Raw genomic sequence first — 14092 nt, forward strand, 5'->3', positions numbered from 1 at the left:
GTGTGCTAAGAAACAGTCGCATCCAGGGAAACAGACGAAGGTCGCATTAACAACATGCAGACTCCACGCAGATGATAACTCGGTCCGGAATGGAATCCAGGAGCTGTGAGGCAACAGTGGTAACTTAACACCCGAGTGATATTCTGTCCTCTGGTAACCTATAATTAGAAATATTGTGGGCTATATCACCTGATTGGAATAGGCGTGTTGCAGCCACTGTAGTTAAATATTTAATTTTATTCGGAAAAAATTAAACGGATATTTTGGTCGACAGCCTAAACTAGATAAATGGTTCCTAAAGTACGGTACCAGTAATTATGTCTCAGGTCAGGAATTTACTTACACTCAAGAGCATAACACTGAGACCGTAACTGCCACTGCAATAATCTAAATCCAACAGAAATGCCTGGCAGGATCTCAAGGGATTCTTATGGCGAAGTGCGAGTAGGGAATGAGGTTGAAATGAGAATACACGACAACAAGCACGGCAGGTCGCGTTTGCCACGTCTCAGCAATTTAGTGATAAGATGAGAGAAGAAAATGAAGAAGATTCAATAAAATATCGGTATTCACCAAATACTTAGGAGTTTATGATAAGATTTTTTGTTAATTAATTCGGCGCTGTGCTGAAGTCCTTAAATCCTGGGTCAGCAAAATTTTGCAATTAACAAGTGTCAATAATTCTAGGAGCTCTGGCACAGTACATAATAGAACCACTGTCGTTCCGCACTGTGACCCCTGATACACTAAGTGGCGTCCAGTCTGTTACACACACAGTATCAGTGCGCTGACAGATCTACAAGGGGATATGGCCAAGTGGATTAAGAAAATGCCCCCCCCCCCCCCTTGGTTATATTTTACTGTGAGCTTCCAGTCAAGATAGCCATTCTTATCTTCATTAATTTACTTCTAAAAGGAATGATATTGAGAGTATGGGATACCTTCTTCAACGCATGGAAGTCATCAATGATAAAACTTTTTGCGTCCTGTACAGCGGTTCAGGGTTGTTATTCTCTGGTAAGGGACTACAAACATCCTGGCTTTTCACAAATGAGAGCGGACGCAGAGCGACCAATAAGATCCGAACATGTTGTTGCAAATGTTACAAAGAGAAATGAAACAGGAATTGAAGAGGAGGGGTGAAGCACGTACGCAGCCACATTGAATAAAAAAACACTTGTTCTCAGTTCCATCAGTATAAATGCCGAATACCAACCTGGCTGCCAGCCGCGCTGTACAGGGTGTCCGTATTTTACTTGATGAGAGGTAAGATGTATTTTCAGCTTTACTTGTGAGGTGTTTAGTCTGACTGAATGATACCGTTGCTTTTCTAATTCGACCACCACCAATAGTCCAAGTCTGAATTATTTTGCTCTGTAAGAGATTTTCTCCAAAGCACGCTCTGCCCCAAATTCTTGAAGTTTACTAAGTAGCTTAATTTGTGTATTTTCCTAAATACTCGAAACTGTGTGTTGGTGAGAGATGTTTATGTGCTGACATTTTGTAATTTACGTCCCGTTTCAGAGAAGTGAGGTTGTACAGTAATTATGGATTACTTTTTAAAGTACCGGGACTGCAATTTAAGGCAATTATCTCAAAAGTCAGATTTTATTTTTTGAACACAAATCAGAGTTTACAACATTTTAAAATTATTTATAAATGCTGACGAAATACTGCTTTTCACGCTTCCTGACTTGCAAGACTTCCTGTACTGTACCCGAAGAGAATGAAGAAGTATAGGCAGTATTAACCCAGCCTTTATCCTCTACTATATAATTTACAAATTGGTTATACATGACCTATATATAACCACTAGCAGTATAGAAAGAGGTCTGGCATGTACAGTAAATAGACATCGAAAGAACACCTGCTTTTTCAAGAGTCACGAAAAGTACTGTCAAAGTTAACAGTTAACTTTATTGAAGACATAAGATGTAAACTAGTAATCCTGGGGTTCGGAGCTGCTGTTCCTCCCTGGCTCCTTCTTTACTGAGAAGCCCCACATGGTTGGTATATGCATACCTTCCTTTTCTGGTCAGAGGCAGTTACAGTATATTCCTGGACTCTTCCCTGTTCAGAAAGCCTGTCTAACTGGCTACTACGGTATGTTACAATGTTTCCTCTCTGCTATATTGAAGAACAAAAATCCTGCTGTTTTTAAATGCTGTTGTCATTTAAATAGCTTAAGGTGAAAAAAAATAAGCAAAAGACAGTGCACCTTTTAGAACTAACCAAACCGATGTCCACTTGCATTTAGTCTATGGACACTATGAACACTGCTTTTTTAATATAGATGTATTAAATCGAGACCTTTTTATACAAATGGTTGAGTTTGTATAAAAAAATTTAGGCAGGCCCCTTCTTTTTGTAACTTGTCTTAAGATCTTATCTTCTTAACAGCTTTTGTAGCATCAATTTATGAGTGTCAGGTGAATGTTTGACCTCAATATACCCTGAGACAAATAGCACAATTCACTTTCAGATGTTCAAATGACAGCACAATCAAAATGTATTAGAACTTAAGAAAACCTGCAAACAAACGGAAGCCATTTGGTTCATCTACCCATCGATCTGTCTAAAATTCAAAATTAGTTTGGATTTTAGTAACTAATTGATCCTAGAATCTCAGTCAGCCATTTCTTGGAAGATGTCAGGAAGATTTATTTTAGAAAATATCTTACTCGTGTTGTATTTAACCTGAATCTAGGACCATGTCTTGGTATGTATATTTGAAGAGTGTTTCCAGATTGCATTTTTGCATAATTTGAAGTTAAGCATGTTCGTTTTGCTTCCATTGGCTGCAGCAATAATATACTGTACGGTGGAAAGTATCTCACACTGTATGTAATGGCTGCTAATAAGCAAAGGGAAAATTATACTGAAAAAGAAAAAAACACCACTCATAAACATAGAAGAGCAAACTGGAAAAAATATAATTCTTCCATGAGATCATTGGTTTTACAAGCAAGCCATTTGCTGGAGTCAACATTCAGGAAATCTGTCATATGTAAGAGACTCCAGTCATTGGTTCCTTACCGGGTTAATGCTTATTAGTCCCATAATCATCTGTTCATGTACTTTCCAGATTGGACTGGTTATGGAACAGCGTGAAGATGTTGAACTGCCTGTAGTTTTTAGAGACGAGAGTACGAGAAGAAGGAGGAAGATGAAAGCTTTTACTTCAAATTCTTTAGTCACAATGGATCAAATAACCATTGAGTTCGTATTACCCACTTCCAACAAATTTAATAAAACACCAGAGGTCATCCTTGTTGATGTTGCAGGGAATTGCACAGTCGAGCAGGTTAAAACCCAAGTGTGGATGAAAGCAGTTGCAGCAAACCTGTGTCCTGAGTTTTATCAGAAGTACTCCCCCGATCAGTGCATTCTGCGTTATCAAAAAAAAGGACACTGGTACGAGATTTATGACAAACATCAGGTATTTCAGACCTTGGACTGTATACGCTACTGGAAAGCACTGAAAAAAGATCAAGGGAGAATACATTTGGCTTCCAGACCACAGCCAACAGACAAATCCCAGCAGTACCAGAGGTACCTGAATTATCTGATTGGGTACGATGTCACTGATGTGAGCAATGTGCACGATGATGAGCTTGAATTCACTCGAAGAAAGTTACTGACCCCACGAATGATTGAATTGGCAGAACGGGACCCAAAGCTTTATTCAATGGATCCTTGGATCACATCAAAACCCCTTCCAGAGTACCTTCTTAACAAGATAAGCAACAATCATATCTTAGTAGTTATTCACAGGCATACATCCAGTCAGACCATAAAGGTGTCTATCGATGACAAACCCCTGCAGATTCTGCAGAGTTTTTTCACCAAGATAGCAAAAAAGAGATCACTGCTTGGTATCCCAGAAGAGGTTAGTGAGCAGGATTTTGTCTTGAGGGTCTGTGGCCGAGAAGAGTACATTTTTGGTAACCATGCTATAAAGGACTTTCACTGGGTGAGGCAGTGTCTGAAAAATGCCGAAGAGATCCACCTGGTCTTGGAATCTGCACCAAACCCAGACCAAGACGTTGTTCATAAGGAGGACTGGTCACTCGTAGATGATTGTACAGGGGTCGCTGGCTCTCACGAGCAGCTAACGATAGTTGAAAAAGACCACGAGAAAGTGTTTACTATTTCTATGTGGGACTGCAACAGAAACTTTCGAGTCAAGGTCGTAGGCATAGATATCCCCACCCTCCCGCGTAATTCTGAGCTGATTGTGTTTGTGGAAGCCAGTATTTTCCATGGGCAGCAGCTTCTAGCTCAAGATCGAACGTCTTCCAAGCCATTTACAGAAGAAGTCCTTTGGAATACCTGGCTGGAGTTTAATATCAAGATTAAGGATCTGCCCAAAGGGGCTCGGCTAAGCCTCCAAGTGTTCTGTGGGAAAGCTCAAACTCAGACCGGGAAGGCTGGCTTTCAGGAAAGTGTCAACTATGACTCCAAGTGCAAGAACCGGTTGCTATACTATGTCAACCTCTTGCTGATAGACCACCGTTCACTGCTGAGGCAAGGCGAGTACATCCTCCACATGTGGAAGGTGCCAGAGAAGAGCGAAGATCACAGCAGCATCAACGCAGACAAGCTCACCTCGGCCACCAACCCTGACAAAGACAACTCCATGGCTATAGTCATCCTGTTGGACAAGTACTGCTACCCCATTGCTCTGCCGAAAGGTCAAGACTCAGTGGAGACGGAGGGCGAGAGGGGAAGGAGGGAGATGCCCAACCACCTGCGCAAGCAGTTCGAGGAGATCGTCGTGACTGACCCCCTGCACCCGCTGAGCCCGGAGGACAAGGAGCTGCTCTGGCATTTCAAGCAGGAATGCATGAGATTCCCGAGGGCGTACCCCAAGTTTCTCAGCTCGGTGAAGTGGGGGAAACAGGAGGCGGTCTTAGCCACGCACCAGCTGCTTGAAAAGCACGACACCTGGGATCGCAGTCCCCTGGACGTGGGGCTTGCCATGCAAATGCTGGACTGCAACTTCTCTGATGCCAACGTCCGCACCATGGCCGTGAGAAAGCTGGAGACCCTGGGGGACGATGATGTACTGCGGTACCTCCTGCAGCTTGTGCAGGTAGAGTCTCCTGCTGGTTCCATGCAGTTTCAGTTAATATTTGCATGCGGCTGGGATCATTTGTGAATCATGTGAAAACCTCTTCAGAGGGAAACAAAGAACTTTTGATTTAGTATTTAAATCAGCTCTTGATGTTGAGAGAAATTTCGCATCAAGGTGTGAGCAGGCTTTTCATACTGTATAATAATTTAAAGACTTGAACAACGCATCATGGATGTAAGAATAAAGTGGTCAATAGGTTTTTTGAATGTTGTTCTAGAATATGCTGTGTTATTTCACTATTGTGAACACACTGTTTTACTAGCAGGATGTTAACGTTAATATTTCACTCTATTTTAGATTCTACACATGCCAGTTAGAAAGAAAACAGTGTTACTCTGTTCAGTGTTTCTCGTACATATTGAACACAGAAATTATTTATTGTATACATCTCACACACAAGTCCCTATGTTTTAAAATATTATATTATAGTTTACCATCTTGATTTTTTTCCCAATACAATTCATTAACTTCTTCAAGCGAAAAGTAAAATCATTTCTGGAAGAAACTCAAATCATTGTGATATACCAAAGATATCAGTAGTTACTGTATATCTGGTCCATCATGACTTTGCTCTTTATTTATTTTGTCCTGTTTTTGTTGTCCTTTTCTGTTGATTTGTCTTTTTCAGGCTGTGAAGTTTGAACCATATCACGACAGCGCCCTGGCTCGGTTCTTACTGAAACGTGCTCTGAGAGTGAGTAACCTCAAAAGACCTGAGGGTATACTTAACCCCTAGTTCACTGGGTACGTTTAGTAATAAATATCCTGACATGCTTCTTCTTCCAACAGAGCAAAAGAATTGGTCACTTTTTATTCTGGTTTCTGAGAAGCGAGATTGCTCAGTCCATGCACTATCAGCAGAGGTATGCTGTCATTCTGGAGGCCTACTTGCGTGGCTGTGGAGAAGCCATGCTGCAGGACTTCAGGAAGCAAGTGGAAATCACAGAGGCCCTTCAGAAAGTCACCAGGGAAATAAAAACTATGTCAGCCGACAAATACGATGTTTCAGTACAAGGTATTTTCTAAACAAAGTGTGTTAACAGGAAGTTCGCTCAATTAAGAAGAAAACGAAAAATGTCCAGAAAAGTATTCATTTATTTGTATTTCCCATTAAGAAAACTGTATTTAGTACAAAAAAGTATTTCCTCATTTGTATTTCCCATTAGGAGATCTATATCTGCAATCTGACAGATGTTTAAATGTAAGATCATTTTTCAGAAACTTTAAGATGGGCGTTTTCATTTGATCTTTTTTCTTATGAACGAAAATTAAATTATGTTATTTTACAAATTCTGGGTGTCCTCCATAGTAATGTAAAATGAAATGTAAGTGCTTAAATTTGCTAACAGGTAAAGTTTGTTGAATAACTCCGGTAGGTATCAGAATAATATTTAAAATGTACACAATTTTCAATAATAAAAAATATTTCTGTAAATATTATAGGATATTATTAGTGTATAAACCTAATTCCTAATATGAATTGATAAATTACTAAGAGATGGCAGGCAAGGTCAGTGAATAGTATTAACACTGTTCACCAAGAAACTTTTTTATTTTGGAGTTTCCATTTTGGTTAATTACTGATATGCCTTGGAATTTGCATGTTGCAGTACAGCACGCTTCTTGGATAAAACCCGGAAATGATGAAAAATGATAAATAATGTGATTTGTCTCGTTGCTTGCAGCAGCTGTCGAGTTCTTATTCCAATCCCATGTGTTTAAATTGGCATTTCCAGTTGTCTTTCAGCTGCGACAGAAGCTCGAAAACTTGCAGTCGTCAGGTCTTCCGGGGAGCTTCAGAGTTCCCTACGACCCCGGACTGAGAGCTGGAGCGCTCGTGGTAACTGGGCCTCGCCTTTCCCCACTCCTCTTCTCTGTAGCTGCAGTGGCTCGCTGCGCAGTTCCGCCTAACCCCTGCCTCTTTCAGGTGGAGCAGTGCAAGGTCATGGCTTCAAAGAAGAAGCCTCTGTGGCTGCAGTTCAAGCGCGCCGACCCTACCACCTTGTCCAGTGACACCATTGGGATAATCTTTAAAGACGGGGATGACCTACGACAGGACATGCTTATTTTACAGGTACAACTGCCGTTGGCGTTAGGAAGCAGAGCTCAAAACGTACTAGCGATTTGGGAAATGTCATCAAGCTAAACCTTTGAATTTCTCACAACCCTCCCCTAGAGGGTGCCCCACCTTTCTGCCCTATTCCTGGCCTCCCTGTGCCTTTTCTTGTGCTTCTGGTTCGTCTGGTGGTGGTGTGCTATTTACTGTATTGCCAGACTGCCCTGTCTTCCTCGCTTGGCATTGGGATCAGATGTTGTGAGACTGCCTCCGGCTTCAGTGACAGAATTACTCATTCTGAAATTAAAATAAAGGTCATCGTGAAAAGAATTTCAATTGGAAACACCTTTATTACAATTTTCAGGGCAGTTTTGGTCATGCCTAAACTGAACTTAAAATATTATTTGTTGTACAATTAGATTCTTCTGATAATGGAGTCTATATGGGAAACAGAATCTCTGGACCTGTCTTTGCTACCATATGGCTGCATTTCTACTGGAAATAAGATAGGTAAGTGCTTCTGTTAATCATAGATTAATTATCCAGAATATTTAATGATGTGGTGGTTGAGTGGTTAGCATTGCTGTCTCACAGTCCTAGGGCACTGGGTTTGATTCCTTGGGTTGAGTTTGCATGTTCTCCTCATGTTAACTTGTTCTGGGTGCTCCTGATTCCTCCCATAGTCCAAAGACATGCTGGTAAGTTAATTAGCTTCTTGGAAAATTGGCCTGTGTGTCTGTGTGTCCTGCGATGGACTGGCATCCCATCCAGGGTGTATCCTGCCCTGCATCCATTGCTGTTGAGTTAGACTACGGCTTCCCCCACAGCCCTGTACTAGATAACATGGTTTAGAAAATGGATAGGTAGATCAAAACCAGATTCAATTCTCTTTCAGAAATTTCTTACAATAAGAGTGTTTGCCTATACAAAGCAGTCTATTTTATTTTCTGGCCAAAGTTAAGGAGATTCCAACGTTCGCAAGAAGATGAATATGTTTTAAAGCAACATCTGAACTGTAAAATCAAGAATGAGTTTTAATTAGTGCATTAAAACAATCTTTGTGATGTTACAGCATTTGATTGGGAGTGTGAGTTGTGAGAAGAAACAGAGAGGCACTGATTTTCCCTGTGGACAAAAGGCAGGCAATTTGCCCATCTAATTCATTAGTGTGGTTTAGGCAATGTGCCCAGAGCCCTTAAGACTTGTTTTAGTGTATATTCTTTCCACCACCAAGACCCGAAATGTATTTTAGAGCTGCTTGGTCACAGAGATCAGCCTAGAGAAGCACTCAGTGTTTACAAGTGTTGCTTTGCTTTCTGTACTTCCAGGGATGATTGAAATAGTGAAAGATGCCACAACCATTGCTAATATTCAGCAGAGTACAGTTGGCAACACTGGAGCATTTAAAGATGAAATTCTGAACCAGTGGCTGCGAGAAAGATGTCTGAATGAAGACAAGGTACACTTCTGTTCTTCTGCATTAACGTTCGCGTGCCACTCAGTTTGGGTTTGACGTTACTGCTGGGTAAGGAGACAGCAAAGATGGGACCTTGATAAAGCACAGAGAACTGTGGTGGCTTGGTATCCTGATGGTCAGTACAGGCCGGTGGACGGACTGATTGCGCCACAGGAGAAAGTGTAAAAGTGTGGCAGCTCACTTTATTTTAATTAAACAGCGCAAGAAAATAAAGTTAAGACAGGAGGAAAGAGGTTTCTTTATCCCTTCGGTTGCTTCAGTAAGTGGCTTTTCTCTGTCCTGCTGTGGGGCTATTTTGCCTGTCAACACCCACCTCACACACCTGCTGAAGGCAGCTCCCATTTATACAGAGGAGCAGCAGATGTCCGCTATCACGGTAGTAACTACTGGCAGCTGAGTCTTCTTTCGATGGCCACCAAGCTGACAGCCTGTCGCAATCACATTCCAAAACTCTGATGCATAAGACTTGCATCGACATGACACCGAATAATAATAATCCTTACACTAAGGGTTTCACTAAAATAAGTTGCTTACACTTATATACCACTTTTCTGGACACTCCACTCAAAGCGCTTTACAGGTAATGGGGACTCCCCCACCCGGATGATGTGACAGTAGCCATAGTGCGCCAGAACGCTCACCATATATCAGCTATCAGTGGGAATGAGAACAGAATGATTGAGCCAATTCATAGATGGGGATTTTTAGGAGGCCTTGACTCAAAAGGCCGGTGGGAAATTTAGCCAAGACACCAGGGTTAACACCCCTTCTCTTTTCGAGAAACGCTCTGGGATTTTTAATGACCATGGAGACTCAGGACCTCGGTTTTACATCTCATCTGAAAAGACAGAGCCTTTTTACAATGTAGTGTCCCCATCACTATACCGGGGCATTAGGACCCACACAGACCGCAGGGTGAGCACCCCCTACTGGCCCCACTAACACCTCTTCCACCAGCAACCTTAGCTTTCCCATCCAGGTACTGACCAGGCTCACACCTGCTTAGCTTCAGTGGGTCGGCAGTTGTGAGTGGCAGGGCGATATAGCTGCTGGTTACAGTGAGTCTTTTGTAGTGGGTAAACACAGGAGCTGTGGAAGAAAATATATTAATAACTTTGGGTATGGGATTGTGAGAACACGTCCAGCTTGGGTTTCCCGCTGTCCACGTTGCTTTTATCTTCATGTGAGCCTTTTTTTTCCCCAGGAAGTTCATGGCTGACATTGTTTTTTCTGTCTGGTAGTTTCAGCTGGCTGTGGAGAGGTTTGTTTACTCCTGTGCTGGCTATTGTGTTGCAACCTACGTTTTGGGGATCGGAGACAGGCATAATGACAACATTATGATTACAGAATCGGGTATGTAAACTATGTCTATCTCATCCTCCTCTCTCCATACATAAAAAAACGTCAGAAAGATCAAAGAGAAGCCATTTTACTCATCTTTCTCACATGTTTGTTACGAACTTAATGTTCAAGAAATTCTATCAGGGGGCTTGACAAGAGACCCCGTGGAGTCGTGTTTATAAGTGACTGGAGAGCGGATGCCAGTCTCGTACACTTCTCTGTGAAAAGAAGTGTCCTGAATGTACCTGAGATAAATTTGCACTGCTGTCCCCTGGTTCTTTGTTTTCTTTTTGGTCTTCATGAAGTTGCTGGAGTTGACTTGGTCTGCGCCTTTCAGGAGTTTGCATAACTGAATCTGTGCCCATATAATCTTCTTTGTTGCGGGCTAAAAGGATTCAGTTCTCTTAATCTGCCTGAGTCTGACATTCCCTTCAGACCAGGAATTAGTCTGGTTACAGTCTTTAGCAGTGCCATTAAAGTGGCAATATGTAACCAGTAATGAGCAGACATGAGCACAATGTTCTTGGAGTGGTCTAACTAAAGAATTATGCAATTGAATTACTCACTTGTAATTATCTAGCCAAACATTTTGTTGGCATTTATCATTGCTTCTCCATAGTACTGTACATAGATGGGCAATTTGGCCAATCAACATAAATGTCTGGATCATGTTTTCATATGTTCCTTCTTACAGTTTGACTTAAAATATACTGTGTTCAACATGAAACAAGTCATCCTTGTAAGCACCAGTTTTAGACAACTAGAGAAGCATGTTACATTTTGAAATATGTAATAATTGTAATTGTCCATTTTGTCTTAACTGGGACACCGGAATTAATCCAAATTCTGAATTTTATTTTAATATTTTTTGTATACTTTGTAAAGATGTGGAATCAAAGGCAGTGCTATGTATAGAATTTGGGGAATCTTGCTCATCATTGACTCTTTCCTGTGTACACTGCTTGTACTCATTTAATCTGTCGTGTAATTAAGAGCAATAATTAAGCATCGAGTGCAGCCCAAACAAATACAATAGAGCATGTTTTACATGATGGAAATCTAATCTCATATTTCTTTTTCTTAACACATTTAGGTAACCTTTTCCATATAGATTTTGGACACATTCTTGGAAATTACAAGAGTTTCCTTGGGATTAGCAAGGAAAGGGTTCCGTTTGTGTTAACACCAGATTTTCTTTATGTCATGGGCACTTTTGGAAAGAAGACTAGTCCTCACTTCCAGAAATTCCAGGTACAGAAATTCTGCTTCATCACAACAATCTGCACTTCTCAATCAAGTTAGCCTACGTTATGTTTAACAATCCTGTTTCACTGAAATTCTTAACAACTGTTGAGGTCTGTAGTTTTGAGGGCAAATTGATTAATTTCTCCAGGCAACATACTATATATCTGGGCTCAGACAGCTTGTATAATTTAAAAGTATGCATTCACAAAAGAAATTGTGTAGCAGTGTATTATCTATATTTACTTTTCTTAATTTGCTTAGTAAGTCTGATTCATGCATTGCAGTATATGTCAGCATTTGAGTTTTGTTTAAATAAACAACACATGTTGTTGTTGGGCACGATTTTATCTGAGAAAATGTTAATATAAAGGTCCAGTTTTATGAAGGCCTAAGCATGTTGCACAAATCAGTTACTTTAAAAATCTGTAAAGAGCTCGGTCTAAAAAGTCATTTTGTTCATTTTCAGCGGTGGATTTTACTATGTGACAACACTGTATTTAATTCATTTAAAACACAATTTTATCCCGCATTGAAAAGTGAATAATGTTAATGTGTCACTTGTTTTCTTTGACTTTCAGGACGTTTGTGTAAAAGCGTACCTAGCCCTTCGGCATCACACAAATCTCCTGATCATCTTGTTCTCCATGATGCTGATGACCGGAATGCCACAGCTGACCAGTAAAGAGGATATTGAGTACATCCGGGAGGCACTCACCGTGGGCAAGACGGAGGAGGAGGCACAGAAGCACTTTCTGGACCAGATCGAAATCTGCCGGGACAAAGGCTGGACTGTGCAGTTTAACTGGTTTCTGCATCTTGTCCTTGGAATCAAGCAAGGCGTGGAGAAACGCTCAGCTTAGGGTGTTTTGCCGTGGTGCCTATGCACAGCTCTGTGAGTTCCCTGGGTGTAGAGTTAAATCTAATACTGAAGGGAAAACGTCACCTTTCAAACCTAACAAAATCCAGTTACCTTCTATACTGCCTTACTTTTAAAGATTGTATCGCTCTTTCAAAAATCTGAAACAGCAACTCTGCTGCTTGAAAGAGGCCTCTTCTGTTGAGAAATATAGCATTTGAAATCTTGTCAAAGCTTAAGCTTTTGCTTCATTGGCAAAGCAGCAATAGAATTCAGCACAGTGTTAATATTACATCTGGCCTGTGTTAGATACAGACTGTACTGTATTTAGCTTAAATTATGCCAGAGGACAATATGAAACATCAAGAATTTAGTTTTTAAAGAGGTTCTGGATAAGGCTATATATCTTCCTTATAAAAATAAGTAAAAGTTTTTTTTGCAGAAATGGAGAGAAACCAAAATGTCATGTTCATGTGTCTTTTCGTGCAAAGTTGTATTTATATTGCATATGTAAAGTATTTTGAATATAGATTGAAATAGTGCCAACATTTTTTTAAGGATAGACCGAGCTTTTGTTTCTCAGTGCACTTAAAAATATTATTCCCACTGGGGAATTGTAATACACCAGAAAGTGATTATATTGTTGGTTGCTTTGTACTTCGAGACAGCATTAGGTTATACACGGTGCAAAGACAAGTGTGCATTTTAAGTGATATCAGTGGTATGGATATTTCAGGGGGCACAGTACACTGGGTGAGAGCCCTTTCCACATGGTTATGATTTTACACTGGACTGGAAAAAGACCCTAGAGGGACAGCTGCTACCCTCATTTCAGGGTAGCCGTTTGCAGTGCCATTAAAAAACGATGACAGGCAACAGTTGTGCACTTACACAAGGGCACTGTGCACAAAGAATGTGGACCATGCACATCCATCCATTGTCAGGAAGCTTCGAATCAGGACCCTAGAGATGTGTGGCAGTGGTGCTAACCACCATGCCTATTTCTAAGTTTAAATTATGCGTTACCTTTCACATTTGCACAAAACTTTCATGCAGCAAACATGAATTCAGATTCAAATAAATTACCAATTAGAATGGCAGAAGGAATATTAAAATTAATAAACCTGAAAAGCTTATACATTTTATAATAACAGAATAAAGACAAACTAGCATACTTTATGCTAACAAAGTCACATTATAGAATTCTTGTTTTTGAAAAGGATAAATAATTTGCATGCTGAAATAAGCCACAAAACCATTTGCCTGTTATTATGTGTAGTGTTGAAAAAATTAGTAAATGGCACAATTGTGCATGCCATGAGTATAGCTCTGCCTTACAGGACTGGATTAAGGTAAAAATTAACCGCCATCCACCACTCACAAACCAGATACGTACAGCCTGGGCTCCTGTGGGCAGAAGCAAGAAGCTAAATGCAAACATCAGGTATGATTTTCATGATATACATCTGATGTGTGTTTGAAGCTTTAGTTTAAATAAAGGATTCATTTCCAGAACATGGATAAGATTTGACAGGGTTATCAGTTTCTTGGGAGCATGTTCTCATTTTTTTTAAATTGGAGTAAATACTCAGGGTCCTGTCCTAGTTTTTGTGGACCAGGTATAGTACGCTTTTGTGTCTGAGCCTCGGGATTTCAGCTTCAGTAATAATGGATGCCAAGGCTGAAGCAAAGAGCCACTAATTTAAACTGCGTCACTGCACCTTTGTGCTTCGAACTTCCGATCTCATGAGAAGAACTGGATCTAATCAATCTCATCTTTTTTCTGTTGTTTAAGAATAAAAGCAAGGAAATGAAACTGTCCAGACCTTGTCTGATTTCCTGTGTTGATTTAAGTATTATGTCACCTTTCAAGTATATTGTATACACCACTACCACTAAAACTCCAGGAAGCTACAGTTGGACAAAGCAGACCACTTATTTAATGTCTGACTGTTTGTAATGGCTGGGCCTCAGAGGGAC

At 40.6% G+C, this 14092-nt stretch overlaps 1 protein-coding gene across 3 annotated transcripts; it reads left to right on the top strand.

The window, feature by feature from the left end:
* The first annotated feature begins 17 nt into the window (after nt 1–17).
* Nucleotides 18–13933, top strand: pik3cg (phosphatidylinositol-4,5-bisphosphate 3-kinase, catalytic subunit gamma). Of its 3 annotated transcripts, XM_006633381.3 has the most exons (11): nt 19–119; nt 3086–5095; nt 5766–5831; nt 5927–6152; nt 6874–6977; nt 7065–7211; nt 7613–7703; nt 8522–8652; nt 9912–10023; nt 11105–11262; nt 11835–13933. In XM_006633381.3, the coding sequence occupies exons 1-11, from the start codon at nt 72–74 to the stop codon at nt 12114–12116; spliced, it is 3375 nt and encodes a 1124-aa protein (XP_006633444.2). In that variant the 5' UTR covers nt 19–71; the 3' UTR covers nt 12117–13933. The 3 variants fall into 3 exon arrangements, with proteins under 3 accessions (XP_015207862.1, XP_006633444.2, XP_015207863.1); XM_015352376.2 differs by having other exon boundaries at nt 18–119; nt 6874–7211; XM_015352377.2 differs by lacking the exon at nt 19–119 and adding an exon at nt 888–1266 and having other exon boundaries at nt 6874–7211.
* Nucleotides 13934–14092: the final 159 nt, after the last annotated feature.

The sequence above is a fragment of the Lepisosteus oculatus genome, chromosome 7, assembly GCF_040954835.1.
Source record: "Lepisosteus oculatus isolate fLepOcu1 chromosome 7, fLepOcu1.hap2, whole genome shotgun sequence".
NCBI classification, from domain to species: Eukaryota; Metazoa; Chordata; class Actinopteri; order Semionotiformes; family Lepisosteidae; genus Lepisosteus; species Lepisosteus oculatus.

Excerpts from the sequence above, each read along its gene's own strand:
- pik3cg (XM_015352376.2), top strand. The coding sequence starts at position 72 with ATGATAACTCGGTCCGGAATGGAATCCAGGAGCTGTGAGGCAACAGTG. Across the intron at positions 5,096-5,765 it reads ACCTCCTGCAGCTTGTGCAG|GCTGTGAAGTTTGAACCATA; the intron begins GTAGAGTCTCCT and ends TGTCTTTTTCAG. Across the intron at positions 8,653-9,911 it reads GATGTCTGAATGAAGACAAG|TTTCAGCTGGCTGTGGAGAG; the intron begins GTACACTTCTGT and ends TCTGTCTGGTAG.